The sequence below is a fragment of the Aulonocara sp. 'chitande type north' Nkhata Bay genome, linkage group LG13 (assembly GCF_057382095.1).
Source record: "Aulonocara sp. 'chitande type north' Nkhata Bay isolate Kocher_YH1m ecotype deep benthic linkage group LG13, A_spYH_male_GT1.1, whole genome shotgun sequence".
Taxonomy (NCBI): domain Eukaryota; kingdom Metazoa; phylum Chordata; class Actinopteri; order Cichliformes; family Cichlidae; genus Aulonocara; species Aulonocara sp. 'chitande type north' Nkhata Bay.
The window spans coordinates 31,184,338-31,202,399 of record NC_141356.1 but is presented as its reverse complement, the minus strand read 5'-3'; the positions used below and the strand labels follow the sequence as shown (position 1 = coordinate 31,202,399).

General features: G+C 43.2%; 1 protein-coding gene across 1 annotated transcript; it reads left to right on the top strand.

The window, feature by feature from the left end:
* The first annotated feature begins 258 nt into the window (after positions 1-258).
* On the top strand, positions 259-4,238 carry ly6pge (lymphocyte antigen 6 family member pge). The gene is made up of 3 exons (XM_086258136.1): positions 259-887; positions 2,299-2,415; positions 3,045-4,238. Exons 1-3 carry the CDS (start codon positions 827-829, stop codon positions 3,230-3,232), a joined length of 366 nt encoding a protein of 121 aa, XP_086114262.1. The 5' UTR covers positions 259-826; the 3' UTR covers positions 3,233-4,238.
* Positions 4,239-18,062: the final 13,824 nt, after the last annotated feature.

Genomic DNA, 18,062 nt, shown 5'->3' with positions numbered 1-18,062 from the left:
TTCTCTGTGGCTGCTGGGTGACCCCTCGTCTGGGGCTCTCCACAGCTCTTACCGGGAGGGTGGCAAGGATGCACCTCCGATGGTCCTCCTTGGGCTCTCGCACTCTGGGTCCTCTGGATGTCTGGGGCCTGGATCTCCTCCATGCGCGCTTCATGCCCTGGGGGACAGGCCTATGGCTCCCTACACCCTCTAGCAGATCATTACATGGAGAAACCTTTTGAATACAAGCACGCTCATCCACACAGGTGTGCACGCAGGTGTACACACAGGTGTTCACTGTTCTGACACAAACTACACCTTTCTTGGCTGCTACCTCAAAGCACATTGAGCGCTGTCAGTCCTGCGTGTTGCACAACAACGTTCATTATTTAGTATTTACTGTTATTTACACTTAGCTGGATTAATGCAATGGTGTTGTGTTTATTATGTCGCTTTTTTGCTTGTTTTCTCTTGATCCGGGAGATTTTTTTTTCTTTTTGTTGTTGCCCCTACCCAACACCTGCCATACGTAAGTACTTTGGCACGACAACCAGCAGGGACAAGAAAGCAAAGAGCCAAACTCAGGATGGGTGTGGCCTCAGCAAACTGTTAATGCGAGAGAGTCAGAATGAAATCCATTATGTGTCCTCTGTCCATCCAGGCTGCAGAAGCAACTGTTGTTGTTTAAGACAGAGTGGTGGGCCCCAGTTGAGGGGCTAGTAATCTCCTGGCTAGTACAGGAAGGAATATCAGCTCATCTGATAGCTCAGATTAAGCTCAGGGGGCTTTAGGAGCAAACAACCTGCTTTTCATTGTGTAGTCGGGACAAGTGAGGACCATCAGCGCCATGAGAGCTGTCCACTATTGTCTGCTGCTTCTGTTTTCCCTGGTCCTGCTAGCAACCACCTGTAAGAACTTTTTCTTCTTTATGCACCTCTGTTTGCTGGTTAACTGTTTGTCCATCTTTCATTTCATCTCGCCTCCTTTCAGATACTGTACGTTTCAACCCTTGCATTATAAATAATAGTTTGTGTTTAGCGTTTAGTGTATTTAATGTGTTCCTGAAGAGTAAGACCGTGTTAAACAAATAACTAAAATGAATGGCTCCACTGTACATTCTGACTTAAGGAGCGTAGATGCTGGACATGATGGACCTACAGTTATTTCTCGGGAAAAACCTGACATGTTTCATAACTTCAGTAGGATCATTAAACATTAAGTCCTTTTACTGACCTTATACTTTATTTATGTCATGTTCACTAATTGCTGTCTGCAGTGATTCTGATGGGTTTCGTGTCGCTTCAGTCCATCACTCTCCACTATACACCCAAGAAGCACGCACTCCCTGCAAATAATCTCTTAATAGGCCTGGAGGCTAATACTTACAGCATGTGTGTAGAGCGACAATGCCGCGGGGATAGATTGGGGCCAACTGCAAACAACAGAAAGTATTTATATACCAACTCAGTATACGTGAGAGCACATGTGCAGAAAACGGGCCGATTATGCAATTTCTTTGTTTCACACGTGCCTTTGTAGCTTCGCTGTTTATTTGTGGTTAGGTTTTGGTAAGTTATTAGATAATTTAGCTGGTTTCATTTAAAAAAATGCCACATCTTGTTGTATATATGGAAAAAACTTCTCTTTTTAATATCTGTTTCTATCAAAACTTAATGATGACAGACCTATCCGGAGTTGAAGGAGGTTATTTTGATGGCCAGTACAGGAGATATGCTGCTGCAAAGTATGTTTGAAGCTTTTGGTGACTCCAGTTCTGATCCTCTTAGGAAGCAGCCTTAAGTTTGTCTGGAATTTAGGAGATGGATGGAGAGTTTCAAAAGGAAGCCTTTAAGTATTTCAAAGGTCAGTTAGTTTTCAAATAACAGCTCCCTCCTCGGGAGAGCTTTAGAAAGATATTTAAGTGTTTTATGTGCTGAAGTGGGCTCTGAGGCATTAGCTAAAGTTTAGAAAGATGTATTTTTTTAAATGTGTGGGCACTGGTGAAACACTTTGGTTGATTTGGGAAAATTCATATGAAGGAAGTTAATTAATTAGTGCTGTTTCTCTTCATATTCCCTCTGGACCCAGGGAAAGTCACACATTTATAAGCCCTTCATGCACTTGCCAACCTATAGATCCTGTGTAAATATGAATTAGAAATATCTAAGCTTCGGACACTTGTTGGCACTATCCCATGCAATCATCTTCAGTTATCTAAAGCAAACATTTGTGTCCTATGCTGTAGAGGTTTTTCACCCTGACAAGATATGCATGTACAGCTGACTCTTTCTTATATAGTAGCGCTCTGTTCCCTTTCAGGTGAGACTATACGATGTTATACATGCATGGGCTCCAATAACGATGACTGCAACCGACAAGGCTCCAAAGCTTGTCCTGGCTACTCTGATGCCTGTGCTGTAGTGGTGGGCCATGACAGTGAGTCCAACAGTGACAGCGTAGTAGCCTTTCTTTTTACTAGTTTAATTCCAACCTTCCACCAAAAAACTCCATTTGTTTCTCTTGTATATGTGCGGGTGTGTCTTTTTTGTGTGTTAAATAGACGACAGCCTGCTCTCTGTAGACACATCTCGGGCAGCAGGGGGTCTGAGGCTTTTAAGGGAATGAAGAGATTTGCTACTCCTACTCAATGAATGTCCTTAATTAGGACACCATGTGTTCATGGCACCAAGACAGATTTACCAAATCTCAGCCAGCAGATCTTTTTTTTAAAAATTTTTTGGCTGTAGATATGATATTTTTATTTTAATATTTTATAATCAATAAAAATCATTTGGACTAAATTCTTAAAAGGTGGTAGGTTTAGCATTAAACCTGCAACTTGTAATATTTCAGCTGGGAGTTGTTTACTCTAATGCTGTGTTTAAACCTGCATTAAGTGTTTCAATGGTCTGCTGTGATGAAAACAACAACAACAAAGAAATCGCTGAAAGCAAGACTAGCCAGGAGAGTTTCTTAAAGCAACAATTTAGCATCGACTTATATTGATTGGACGATGGCGGACAGCTTCTAAATGAGAGTAACTGGCTTCATTTTCTGTTTGTTAGGTGGCGTGATGAAGTCATGCTCTTACAAGTCCTTCTGCAGCCAGGCCAACAGTCAGGGCTACAGGGCACCAGGTGTCAGAGTTCACTGCTGCTACAGCAATGACTGCAACGTAACAAGCTTCGCCAACCAGCTGCCTGGACTTACCTACTTACTGCTGTTTTCTTCCATTTTCCCACTGCTTTTTTAAGTAGACGACTCAATCAAGCCCGCATGTATCCGACTGCCAAATAACACTGCCAAATTCCATATTCCATGCCATCCTTGTTACCATTTCACTTTGATTTACCTTATTTATCTGCTAGATATGACTGTGTGGATTATATTCACCGTGTTCCACTGAATCTATTAAAAAGTACTCAAGTGAATGTGTCTTTCAATGGATTTCACTAAGCCAATAAGTAGATCCTAAGGGAAGTGCTGAAATAACAGGCAGATATATATATATTTTTCCTGCATTGAAGGGGAAGAAATAGCATTTGAATTTTGAATTTCTCATGTTACTCATCCTGGTTCCATGCAAACCCTATAATTTTTTGAAAGTGCAGGAAAAAAAGAACTAGAGTAAGTTTTTACCAATCATCTGTCAAGATATTACTCCGTGCATCTTTCAGGCTTCACATACCAATACAACCATGAATGTCAATGTAGTGTGTCACGTACAAATGCAGCACTAAGAGTTCACGCCACTGGTGTGTTGTTATATTATTAGCCTTACCTCTCAATCTCATGGCTGAGCTGTGTGAAATATGAAAAGCCATATAATCCTTTTATATGGTGGTGGCCAGATGTGTTGCTCTGATGAGGTTAATCCATGTTAGAGAAAGGAAGTCTGGCCACACTTTAACAGTGGATGGTGAACAGGTAGATGCTATATAATAACTATCTGTGCTGTCAATTGTGTCATTGCTTTTAATTTTATTACCAGCTTCTTTCCAATTTCATTGTGATGTACATTAAACTGGGCTGTTGATATCTTTATGTATTTTATTTCGATCATTTATTTTAATATAGTTCCTGTGTCTTTCTTTCTTTTTTTTACATTTAAAAAATACAATTTAATCCTCTTTGAAAAAGGGGATTCTTATCCTTTCTGTGTGGTGTATATACTATGTTGTAAATAAATATATATTCAACTACTGAGTGGTGCAAATGTCAAATGTAAAGATACATTTATCTTGCAGTAATTCTATAACTACAACCATTAAAAGAAATCTTTTGTGAAAGTCGCTGGGTTAACGTCGTTTTTCTGTTCCCAAATATCAAAACAGAATGAAAACTATCTTCTTTAATCAAGTTGATTTATGTTTTTGTGTTTTTCTAAAAATCCTGCTGATTTCAGCGTCAGACTGAATAACTTAACCTGATTGCTGTGTTTTTGCCTTCATATATTTTTTAAAAGGGTTATTAACTGGCTGGCTTAAGCTCTGTTTCTGACACAACGCTGGTCAAATAATGGATTGTTTGTTGTGAAGCACCTTTTTACTCACTTGCACACTCAAAGGGCTTCCTACAGCAAGTCTCATTCATCCAATCAAACACAAACACTCACTTTCATACAGCCCTTTTATTCATGCCTGAGCACTTTCTAACATTTGTGCACACACTTGCACTCCGATGGATACATCAGAGGTAACTCTGGGTTCAGTATCATGCCCTCGGATGCTTCGGCATGCAAAATGGAAGGGTCGGGACTGAGCCACTGACCTTCTGGTTGGTACACGTGAGCCACAGCTGCCATCATTATTCTTCCATTATTATAACATCACTGACTGTCAATCTCACGCACAGTACCCGAGGAGAAATATGACTTCCTTTTTCAAAGAGCAAAAATGTATTAAACATATGACTGTGTTAATACTGAGAGATCTTTTATTTGACCAAGACTTATTTTGTACAGGAATAACACTCCAGCACTCCAAGGTTCTATGTGAATTTGGCACTAATGCACCATTTACGTGAGGTATTGCATTTAAATGTGTGCTGACACATTTAAATGCACCAAATATTTGCAAACCAAACAGTTGGACACAACAGCTGCTGTAAGATTGATGCTAACACTCTGCATTATGTTCATACGTGGAGAAGCTATAACACTGAAATCTGTTGGACTGATGATTCCCGCTGGTTATAGCAGAGCTTGTTGAAATATAAAGAAACTTCTTGTGTGTTAATATGAATGCTCGTTTATTTCCTAGCTTTGACCACACAGTGAGGGTCACTAGGAGGACAACATGATATAAATCTCTGTATTCATTTGTGTGTGTGCTCACCATAAGTTCCTGCTCTGGTACTTCTCAGTTTCTCCACTGTGGGGCAGTCTGGCCACACTTGTGACTGCAGCCGAAGCCATCGAATATTACTGCAGTTCATATTGACCAACCACGCCTCATGGGTACTGCTGAATCAATAGTGATAATAATTATACTGTTTTATTGCTGTCTGATGGGGACTGTGCTTTATTTAAATGTGAAAACACCCCAAACCCCCCTCACGCTTCCTGCTTTCAAAGACTCGCTCTCTTTTTCCGTTATGTTTTTTTCTCTCGTGATGTCCTGCTGCTCTCTCCTTTGACAGGTAGGTGTGAGAGTGTGAACGGATTGCCCCGGTGGGGGATAGACACTGACCCCAAACCGTGAGTCTCCAGGACTGCTCAGCCATAGCATGTTTTGGGTATTCACGTCCACAGAAGGCTAAAAGAGCGGCCCCACGTCAGCCCCCATCAGCTTCATTTGAAAGGCCTCTTTCACCTTAATTAGGATGGGAGGTGAGGGTTTGCCTAAACATGGAGGGCCGATGGAGGGTCAAGAGGTCACGGTGCAGGCGGGCTGGGTGTCCAGTGTTTGTCTTTTGACTCATAGTTCACTTCAGAGTGTTCAACATTGTTAAAGTCATGCTTGCAAGTTCGTATCTCGGTTGCACGACTGCCATGACTGAAATGTCACCTGCACTTTTCTCCAACAGACATATTCTAGGACAGAGTTTCTAATTTGATGGAGGATTTGAAAGTGCAATCATGGACAAAGCCCCCGCTGAATAGGAGCGTCTCCGGACAATAACACCATGCCCTATTCCCCACATGTGTGAGTTAAAACTGAAGGTCATTGCCATGGTAACTTTGCTGTTTAAATTGGAGTATGTTTAATCCCAATCCTCTGGCACCTGAAGACATTATCACTGCAAATCCCGCCGTCAGTCATCAAAAGGATGAACCGGCTGCCCTTTAAGGGAGGCTGTGCGAAAGTAACAAGGCTGAAGAAAAGTCGTGTCTACAGTGGTTTCTAAAGTAAACCAGACAGGTTTCACTCCTTGAGAATGCCACCAAATGTCCCACATACTGACATATCCGTGATTATTATTATATTTTTTTGGGATGTGTGGGTTTGTGTGTGTTCTGTCTTTTTGTTAGAGGTTTTATCAACGGTGTGAGTGTGTTTTGATTCGACTATGCCTTGGAAAAAACTGACATCTTCCAAGGAAACTCATCTGCTGTCACACATATCATGCTTCAGTATTTTTGCTCTAAGTCTGCCTGTTATGGTTATGGTCTTGTGATATTTATTAGGCTGTTATGCTGATTGTATGACCTGTAATGTTGGCAGAAAGTAGCAAAACTCATTAAGTTGGAGAATGCAAATCGTTTTTTATTTTTTAAAGGTATCGTTGTAGCAAAAATGTGTTTTTCAGTAATGATCTGTTTTTTTCCAGCATGCAAATAGCTTGTTGGATAAATTAGGTTGATGGTCTGGTTAGAGGCTCCTCCCAATCAGTGAAATGAACTTATGAACCACTGGTGGAATCCAGGTCCTGTCCGCATAATCAAACCTGTTCATCTAGGACAGAAAAGGCTTTTCTTTTTTATTATTTGTTCCAGGATAGATTAGACTGTCTTGGGAACACTGAATTTTGGATGCAAGCCACCCAAATAGCTATAACAGAGATAGCAAAACAAAGAGGTGTGTCGAGGCCAGCAATCTAGCTTTAAATCATTGATCAGTCACTGTCAGAGTAATGACGGTCAAAATCACTTACGTGGTAGACACGATGACCAGGGGTTTTGAAAAACAAGCAAACACATCCCAGATGAAAGCGTACACTCTGCTTAACATCAAATGCTTGTGCTTTTTGTGGAGAGAGCAACAAAAGCACTCAGGGGGAATGCCAATGGGTGAGACGATGACTGTGTTTACAAGTGCCCAAGCCCTGGCTGGTTGGCCCGGGTTCACCCAGCGGTCACTGGTTCTGAGGTCTCTGGGTCTCTGGTCTTTTTGAAAAAGATCCGTGAAGCAGAATTAAAGTGATCTACCTCCGGACTCTGGACAGAGGACCATAAGGTCTCCTGGTCTATGAAACAGGGAGAGGAACGATACAGAGGGAGTGAAAGGGGGAGAGTGGGGTGACTGAAGAGGGAGCCAAATAAAAGAGGAGAGGAATTATGTGTAATGAGTGTGTTCCCCTGCCAAAGCTACTTTGAAATGTGACTAAATAGCCCACCTTCCGTGAGGCTGGTCTACGGCTTACGGGCAGCGAAGCCGCCCACTGAGAGAACCTGAAGCTGACACATTATTGCAAAGACTCAGGCAGTGTACAGCTTAGACGTTTGGATAATATTTTGCATTATAAAGCTTTTCAAGAAACATAAAGCCAAAACGATTTGCATGGACGTAATGTGCTTGAGATGAAAAATAGTAAGTCTTTCCATTAAAGTTAATCCCTACTGCCTAAATTTCCTCCAGACGAAAGAACTAGTTTCTCTGTTTTTGCCTTAAAGTTTCTACGGTAATTAACTTACATGCTCAAGCATTGCCTTTTATTACATCTACCATACTGGGAAGATGTGTATGATAATTGTTCCAACCTCTAAAGGAGTATTTTAATTGAAAGAAAAGCAGGCTGTTTTGAAATCATGAGCAATTTTCATGAAATATAAGCATTTTTTCTGCCTCATAAACAACAGATTTCAGATTTCACAGCTGTTCATTAGTGGATGCATCCCATTTAATATGCTTTGAGATAAAACATATACAGAATCGCCACTATATGTCCTCTGTAGTTTTTATATCCTGTCTTTGTCTTCTTATATGAGGAGACACTGTTCGCACTGCTTGTGTTTCAGCTATAGCTGCGTTACAAGCTGACTTATTTGTGTTATCCCCCACAGAATGAGCAAAGCAGCAGGATTATATGGAGCGAGGGTTCCTATGATGAGCTTTTTGTAGAATTAACACAGCTCTGCTATTTTTGTCTTTACAGGAGGAACAAGATCCAGACTCTGAGTTTTTAGTTTCTTTTCCTTTTTACTGGGAAATTTTAAAACTATGACAATTTATCATGAACAATTTACATAATGCAAAGAGTGTCAATTATATCATGGAGAGTTCTGGAGAAGGACTATATAACTGTGTTGAATGAGCAGAGAGGGAAAAGGGTAACAAAAGAGAAGACAGGAAAGCAGACCTTGGAGCCAAAACCAAATCACATCAGTAATCAGTGCGACCCGGGGTGAGGGCAGACTCAGTCAGCCGTACCATGCAACTAGGATAATTAGTTTTGGAAAGGAATATCAACTGATATAACTGAACACTCCCCACTAATGAAGAGCCTCTGTGTTGTCGCTATTGAGGCGCTAATTGACGGGAGAGGAATGGATGGGATGGGTGCAGGTTGGGGGGTGAAGGGCTGTGCAGGATATGATGGTGGACGTGCTGTCAACGCTGGCAACCAGAAGTTTTTAGGTTTGCTGATCTCTATTAGACAGGTTTTATTTAGTAGTGGGTGACTCACTATCTGCTTTCGCTCACATAAAGGTCTGTTAGTGTGTGCATGGCGGGCTAACTGTTTACTGTGTCTCCTCTTAAGGCTTGCATGGGGATGAAAGAACATGCCACAGCATTTAGACTGTTTAGAGCGGTAGAGAAAAAGGTGGTTTCTTAAAAAAAAATATTCACAGGAGGCCGCCGGTTGAAGGCGGTGGGAGCATAGGGGTTGCACAGGTCGTGTTGGGAGTTTCGATTGAGGGAAGCAGAGGGTCGAGGATTTGTGGAGGGAGGGCGGCGAGGAGGGGTCGTGGCGAAATCAGTTCAGGGAGTAATAGGAAAGCAAATTGGTTTTGACAAGTTTGGGGAACTGGAAGTAATGCCGTCTTTTTAAAGGGGAGTTGAGGGAATATCCAGCAAACCTATGAGATAATCAGGGGTACTATTCAAAAAGCGGGTGAGCGGAAGGACTCAATCCAGAACACAGGGCCTGCTGATGACCCTGAAGGGACAGAGGAACCGGGTCAGGATTCATGCACGGCCAACAGGGGGCGACAGATGGAAAGCAGAGTGATATATTTATGAAAAAGGGAAAGGTATGTCAAGACAGTCACAGTTTTTGTTTAAAATTTTCAAAACGCATAAATTTTTACTTCTTTTCAGTCACAAATAACGAAATAATTAAAAGTTTGATGACTGAGGACCCCGTTCAATGTTTTTATTGAATAGAACAGAATAGAATAGAATAGCCTTTATTGTCATTGTACAGAGTACAACGAAATTGGAGTGCCACTCCCTTGGTGCAAGTTTCAATAATAAATATAAATGTAAAATATAAAAAGTATAAAAAGTACAAAAAAACAATCGTAAGTACTCAAACAATAGTATGTACAATATATACAGGATAGCAGCATTAATATAATGACAGCATGAATAGCAGCATAATATAATGACAGTGACGGTATGGAATAGGTTCAATTGTTTTTGTGCTTATTTACTACGGTGATAGCTCTGGGAAAGAAGCTATCCCTGAATCTGTTTGTCCTGGTTTTATGTGACCTGTACCGTCGGCCTGACGGTAATAGTTCAAACAGTTGGTTGCTGGGGTGAGAGTGGTCCTTGATGATATTGCCAGCTCTGCTGAGGTACCGAGAGTTTGCAGTGACCTCCAGGCTGGGCAGAGAGCAGCCAGTGATCTTCTGGGCTGTGTTGATGACCCTCTGCAGTACTTTCCTGTCTGCAGCTGAGCACCCTGCATACCATGTTGTTATGCCGTACGTTAGGATGCTCTCTATGGTGGCTCTGTAAAATGTCACCAGCAGCCTCTCCTCCAGGTTGTTCCTCCTGAGCACTCTCAGAAAGTGGAGACGCTGCTGGGCCTTTTTAACCACCGCTGTAGTATTTGCAGTCCAGGAGAGGTCATCAGATATCTGCACGCCCAGAAACCTCATGGAGTGTACCCTCTCCACACAGCTCCCGTGAATGTAAAGTGGGGCCGGGTCTGCTCTGCCCTTCCTGAAGTCCAAGATAAGTTCTTTAGTTTTCGTGGTGTTCAGTTGGAGGTTGTTAACTGAACACCACTCAGTCAGTCTGTTGACCTCATCTCTGTAGTCCGACTCATCCCCCCTTGAGATGAGTCCAACCACTGTGGTGTCATCTGCGAACTTTATGATGGTGTTTGAGAGATGGGTAGGGGAGCAGTCGGATGTGTAGAGCGTAAACAGGAGGGGACTCAAAACACATCCTTGTGGAGACCCGGTGCTGAGTGTGATGGTGCTGGACCGGTGGGGGCCGAGTCTGACAGACTGTGGTCTATTTGTCAGGAAGTCCTTGATCCAGAGGCAGATGGGGGTGGAGAGTCCCAGGTGAGACAGTTTCTGGACCAGGATCTCCGGGATGATATGATTGAATGCTGAGCTGAAGTCCAGAAAGAGCATTCTCACATAGCTTCCTCGGTGCTCCAGGTGACTCAGCGCAGTGTGGAGCGCTATGGTGATAGCGTCCTCGGTGGAACGATTTGTCCTGTAGGCAAATTGGTGGGGGTCCAGAGTGGGAGGCAGACCGGCCCTGATGTGCTGACAGACCAGTCTCTCAAAGCACTTCATCACTACAGGCGTAAGTGCAACAGGCCTGTAGTGATTTGGGCTGGCCACAGTGACTGAAAGAAGCCGTGTACCAATGACTAGATGTCCCAGAAATACAGATGCAGCCATAATAAATCAAAGGAGCCAATGAAATCAGTTTGCGGGCTGCATCTAATTTGTAAGTGATGGTGATGGGGAATAAGATTTTACCATAAAATCTACATAAAAACATACACATAACCACTGTGAACCCATTAATTTATGTTTTAAAGTCTTGATTATAGTTTTGGGTCCCCATCCCATGTTTTCCTGGAGTCAGATGTTATCAGTTTCCATTAAAGGCACTAAAACTAAATCACAAAGTAAAATATAAGAAATAACATCACTCACTGAGAAAAGGCAAAAACATCCTGTATGGAACACAGCTAACCATATCATTGGTCAGGTAACTGCATTAAGAATACTTTGAAAGGACCAACACTTTGAACATGCTCAAGAGGTTGCTCTCAGTGACTCAGATTACCTGAGGTGACACCAGCTGCCTCCTATCAAAGGTTAGCGCACATAGGACATGCGGCCACATACTCCCGGACATCCTGAGAGAGAGAAGGCCACCAAAACAACCTTTGTAAAAAGGTGACAGTTCGATTCCTACCCGGATGGCAGGTAAACCGCGCGGTGTGTGCCCAGTGGATAACCTTACCCCTGACCGCCGAGGGAACATACAATCTACCTTCTGGACCAGTTCCGGGGTCGGGCTCTTGTTGCTGAGCACCCTTTCTATCTCCCAGGTGAGGGTCCCCACAATTCACGAGGCCGGCAGAATGGGCTTCTCCTTCTCCTCAGGGTCTGTGTCTGGCGCGAACTGGCGTGACAAGGCGTCAGGTTTCGTGTTCCGGGACCCGGGCCTGTAGGTAATGGTTAGGCTAAACCGTGCAAAAAACAATGCCCACCTGGGCTGTCGGGCGTTCAGGCGCTTAGCCGCTTGGAGGTAGGCAAGGTTCTTGTGGTCCGTCCAAACGACAACAGGATGTTCGCTCCCCTCCAACCAATGCCGCCACTCCTCCAGCGCCAACTTGATGGCAAGAAGCTCCCGGTCGCCCACGTCACAATTCCTTTCGGCCTGAGAGAGACAACGGGAGAAAAAGGCACAGGGGTGTAATTTACCTTCCTTGCACTGAGAGAGAACCGCCCCAACTCCCGAATCAGAAGCGTCCGCTTCCACCACGAATGGCAGGGCGAGGTCAGCCTGGGCCAGGATGGGGGCCGAGGCGAACAGGCGTTTGAGACGGTCGAATGCTTGTTGAGCTGCTGGAGATCACAGGAACGGCTGTTTGGGCGATGTAAGTTGTGTGAGAGGCAATGCTACCTTACTGAAGTTCCAAATGAAACGTCTGTAGAAGTTGGCGAATCCAAGAAAACTTTGCAACTTCTTCCGGGTGCCGGGCACAGGCCACTCCAACACAGCTTTGACCTTAGCCGGGTCCACTCGCAACCGGCCCTGTTCAATGATGAAACCCAGAAAAGAGACAGTTGAGGCATGAAACTCACATTTCTCCGCTTTTCAAAACAGCCGATTCTCCAGCAGACGGTGCTTAACGTGTTCAGCTCTGAATCTGGAGAAAATCAGAATGTCATCAAGATAAACAAACACGAAGTGGTTCAAAAAGTCTCGTAGAACATCATTTACCAGGGCCTGGAAGACAGCAGGGGCGTTTGTGAGTCCAAACGGCATTACCAGGTACTGGTAGATGGGTGTTGAAGGCCGTCTTCCACTCGTCCCCCTCGCGGATGCGGACCAGTTGATAAGCATTGCGGAGATCAGGTTTGGTGAAAAGGGTGGCTCCTTGAAGGAGTTCAAAAGCTGGGGCGAGCAGAGGTAGAGGATATTTGTTTTTGATCGTGATTTTATTTAGTCCCCGATAGTCAATGCAGGGGCGTAGGGTCTTATCCTTCTTGCCAACAAAAAAGAAGCCTTCGCCCAAGGGAGAGGTGGAGGGGCGGATGATGTCAGCTGCCAGCGAGTCCGTAATATAGCGCTCCATAGACTCGCGCTCGGGTTTCGAGATACTATAGAGTCTGCTAGTGGAGAAGGGGGTGCCTGGAAGCAAATCAACCCCGCAGTCATACGGACAATGGGGAGGCAGCGATTGGGCCCCGTCTTTGCTAAAGACTTGACCTAGGTCGTGATATTCGGCGGGCATGGTTGACAAGTCGGGGCGAGTGGGCGGCCCCGCAGGATCGTCACACATGCAACCCGGCACCGCAGAGCGTAAACACTGCTCATGGCAACGGGTGCTCCACCCCACGATACATCCCTTGGCCCAATCAATCTGTGGATTGTGTCGCTGTAGCCAGGGGAATCCCAAAACTAAAGGTGTGTCAGGTGCCTTGAAGAGAAACAGGGACATCTGCTCAGTGTGATTGCCGGAGATTTATTATTTATTATTTAGGAAGCTCTTCAGTAGCCAACTCACGTTTGACGTTCTCATTTAAGCGGTTTAGGAAGGCTCCTCGTAGCGCCTTCTCCTCCCAGCCAGTCTCCTCAGCCAGGATCCAAAAATCCATGGAGAAGTCTGCCACGCTCTGCCGGCCCTGCTTTAATGTAAACATGCGATGAGCAGCTGTCAGGGTTACATCCTTTGTCAAACACACATCGAAATTTGCTCAAAAAAAATCACTATATGAGATGGAAGGCCCACAGCAGAGCTCATCCGGTCATGAGCTCAACCATGAGGGTGATCTTGGCAATATCAGAGGCATAAGCTCGAGTCTGCTGCCTAAAAATCAGAGCGCATTGAATCAAAAATCCCCGTCTTTTGTCCAAATCTCCACTGAATTTTTCAGGTACAGGTAACGTGTGTTCTTGCTGTGGCGGAGGTGGAGATGGAGGTAGAGGACAGACCGCCGCTACATTTAGAAGCTCTACTGGTGGTTGTGGTTGTGCAGGGAGCTCTGGTGGTTGAATAGGTGCTCTGGGTGACACCACCATTCAGCGTGTCAGGCTGAAACAAACATGCTTGCGTTACCCATTTGACAGCAACTCATTATTTCAAGTACAATAAAAGCTTCCCAACAAGTGTTAATCCATCTAAATTGTTTGTTTGTGATGATAGTTTTGTGTTGTTTCTGGGCTGCCCACAGCAAAGGAAATGTTTGCAAGGGGCAGCAGATGTGTGTGGTTTTTGTGTTCCCAGTCAGAGCTGTGTGCCTGAGATAACCACTAAAATCCTTTTTTATTAATTCAGATCATATTTGGATCAAGGTGGGGACCATCAGTCGACACCTTGGACAACTAAAAACTGACCCAAAGCAATTTGCTACAAATGTGGATCATTTTTTCAGTCAACATCGCAATTGAGATGTCAAAAATCTAGCCCAGTCTTATTACGTACAGATTAGAAATACTACAAACATCAAGACGCTGCTTCCAAATAATATAATTGAACTTCTTATCCACACCCCCCACTGCCTTAGATTACTGCAAGTCATTGTATGACTAAACGATGCTGCAGTTTCTCATCTATTGTTAGCACACAAAGGCAGCTGCAAGACTACACTGCACACCACAAACACTTGACACAGGGAACGCATCCAGCATTATACTGGCTTCCCATTTGCTACAGAATCCAATTTAAGATTTTACTGATTACTTTTAAATCACTACATGGTATGGCTCCACTTTATATCTCACAGCTCCTAACACCTTATACCGCCCCCAGGTCTCTCAGAGAGAGAATCAATTACTGTTACAGGTTCCACAGTTCGGGCTTAAAACAAAAGGGGACCGTGCTTTCACTGTTTCAGCTCAGCGCTGCTGAAGAGACTTCCTCCTACATTTAGATCAGCACATTAAAAAGAAAAAAAAACCTTTATATATTAGGGATATCCCATCTCTTTGACATCATATAGATATAAGAGTTAAAGCCAAATGTGTAAAGCAGTGTAAGCCTAAGCTTTTGATGATTGTGGTTACTTGTAGAGATTACTGAGCTCATTCTTGAAACTTTGGCTGTATTGAGTATGAGTATAAGGCAAAGCATGATAAATCCAAAACACATTCATCAGCCAGTGCTGTGTCTCCCTTCAGCTTCACTGAAACAGAGAGCAAGTGGGGTAAAATTGCAGTTATTGTTGAAGCACTGGGTACTGCTTGCGTGAAAAGTGACGTCAGCACAGAGCAATAACCGTTTACACTTGCACTTGAGGAGCACTCCACTAGCTGCAGTCTTTGCCTAAATAATAGGTGCTACTGCTCAGAAAAAGAAAAAAACAGGACAAGTCAGAACAGGAACAAAAGCAGTTGGAGACATTTTTGAAAGTTTTCAGCAGAATCTCTCACCTTTTCCAAGAATTTCAGCAATTCCCCTTTGTGCCATCAAGGATTTTGTCTATTCTCCTGCAGTGATGTGTCATAGATGTGCCTGCACCCAGTTCCAAAAATTGCGCAGTCCACAACAAGCTGAAATGATGCTCAAGTGCACCAGTTGACAGCAGTAATGACGTCACTGACAGTGAAGCACAAACCATGCTTCAGCTGGTGAGGGGGCAAAAGGGCTAGGATTAATTTACACAGTGTCTTTTTGACATGTTGGGAACCGTACAGCTGTTTAATTACAATTATAAGTCATGACTCACTAATAAGCATAGCATGATGCATTTTTGGAACAAGGGTTTGTTCATACCAGGTTTTACTTTAACTGCAAAAAAAAAAAGAAGAAAAAAAAAGGTGGTGGTGGTGGGGGGGGGGGAGTAATCTTATAGCTGATATTGAAACTGTGTGAAATTAAAGGTCAAAGCAAGGCGTAGTTTGCTTTTGACTTATCCAGCCACCTTCATGAGCACAATGTGACATGGTCCAAATACAGGAGAACAAGTATCCATGCAGACTGTTTCGTATTCAGGTGACTGTGCCACTCATGCACAGATGCCATTAGAAAAGCTAAAACTGATCATTTCTTTACCTACACTTCAAACAATTTCAATACTCCTTTGAAATTTTTGAAGGTTGTTCTGAAGACTTAGTTGGACACTGGCATAAAGCTTCTCCCATACAATATTAAGGACTTGCACCAAATTTCTGACAAGGCTGACATGCTTGGTTGCTTTAACAAGCATTTATTACCTCTGGTCCATTGTTTGAGTCTCTAAATATCACTCGCGAGGACTGCTGCTTTTTTCGTTTTATTCCTGTGACAGTGTCAGAGGTGCATAAAGCCCCCAAGCTTTTAGATATTAGATAATCAGCATTTCTTTACCTTTATTTTTGAGCATCATAGGCCCATGTCCAAATCAGCTCTGGTTAATGTTTAAGCTCTGTTAGTGAAAGAGTTTCTTTATCTATTTATGACTTTTGACTGACTTGTAGAAAAACCACTGTACAGCTTTAAAGTGATAACTGTGTAGATTCAATAGACAAAAAGTAAAATGCCTACATCTCTACACACCTTTACTGGATCATAATAATTAAAGCAAAGACTTTTCCATACAAGTCTGTCAGAAACATTCAATTTGAAAAAGACACGTCACGTCAGTAGAATAAGGCTGTAGTGTAGTGATCAGTGATTGCTTCTATTTATTTCACTCAGGAATTTCAATTTATCTTTATAACCTGACATCCAGAAACTGGTGAAAAAATTGAAGTTGAAACTTGCGTCTGTGTTTGCTTTTTTGTGTCTTCATCATTACTTACACATGCTGGATATTGTCTACTGTGGTTTGCTTGGATTAATCCGAACCTTAAAACATTTACTTAGCATTGCACGTTATGTGCTCGAGTTGGATGGTCTGCTTTGAAGACGCAACCACTGAGACATTCATATTCTGCTCTAGCCTGCTCCCAGCTTACTTACTTCCATCCATCAAAAAAGTTTTCATTTTCAATCCCAAGACTTCTTTTTATTATTCCTAAAGCCTAGACTGAATTTGAAGAAACTGATGTTCAGATTTTAGTCTCTCTCGTCTTGGAAATTTACTAAGAAATAACTAAACGAGCAAAGCTGGTTGCACAAATGTTGGGTGTTCGTTTTAAATGACCTGGAGACATTTGAGGCTGTAGATATTATGCCTGAACATTATTCCCTGAGACATTTACTTATTCTCATGTTAGGTTTCCTCAGCTTTGAAGTTTATAATTTTAATTTTCAGTTTTCCTGTTGTAAATAAATAAACGAAATACTTTTTGTTTATTTTGCTGTTGTTTTTGTGAGCATTACTAGTCTATATAATTAATTGGGCCAAGACACATCTGCACAAGAGATTTTCACTATCACATTTTCCTAGTGGGGTGGTCAATCCCCCATTTAAGAAGGGGAACAGGAGGGAGCTCCAACTATTGTGGGATCATACTCCCCAGGAGAGTCGGTGCCACGGTGCTGGAGAGGAAAGTTAATTCGTTAGTCAAATCTATGAAGAACAATTGTGATTTTCATTTCAAAATCGAGTTACTACCTCAGGTGGAGGTGTTTAAGTATCTCAGGATCTTTTTCACGAGTGAGGGGAGAGTGAAGTGTCAGATCGACAGACGTGCCGTCGCGGTGAAGCGAGAGCTGAGCATAAAAGTGATGCTGTTGATTTACCGATCAGTCTATGCTCCTACCCTCCCTTTTTGGTTCCAAGCTCTGTGGTGGAATAGAAAGAGTGAGGACATGGATACAAGTAAAGGAAATAAGTTTCCTTCAAAGAGTGGCTGGCCTCTCCCATAGAGATAGGGTGATGAGCTAGTTCAATGGAGAGGGACAGAGTAGAACTGCTCCCGCTGAATATTGAAAAGACCCAGATGTTTTAGGTATCTGAGTAGGATGCCCCCTGGATGCCTCCTAGATGAGGTGTTTTGGGGATGTTCTACTGGGAGCAGGCCCTGGGGCAGACCCAGGACTCGCTTGAGAGATTATCTCTCGGCTGGCTTAGGAACACCTCGATGTACCTCCCTGATGAGCCGGAAGAGGTGACTAGAGAAAAGCAAGTCAAAGCTTCTCTGGTCAGACCGCTGCCCTCATGACCCAAACCTGGATAAGCGGTAGAAAAGTGGTAGAAAATGGGTGGATGGATGGATGGATGGATGCACACTTGTATTAACTTTCCTAGTTTAAAAAAATGTAATTGCCAAATGAGACAAGATAAGTAAGACGCAGAGGTACATCTAAGTTATTTTAGGAATGACGGGCTCATTTTCATGAAA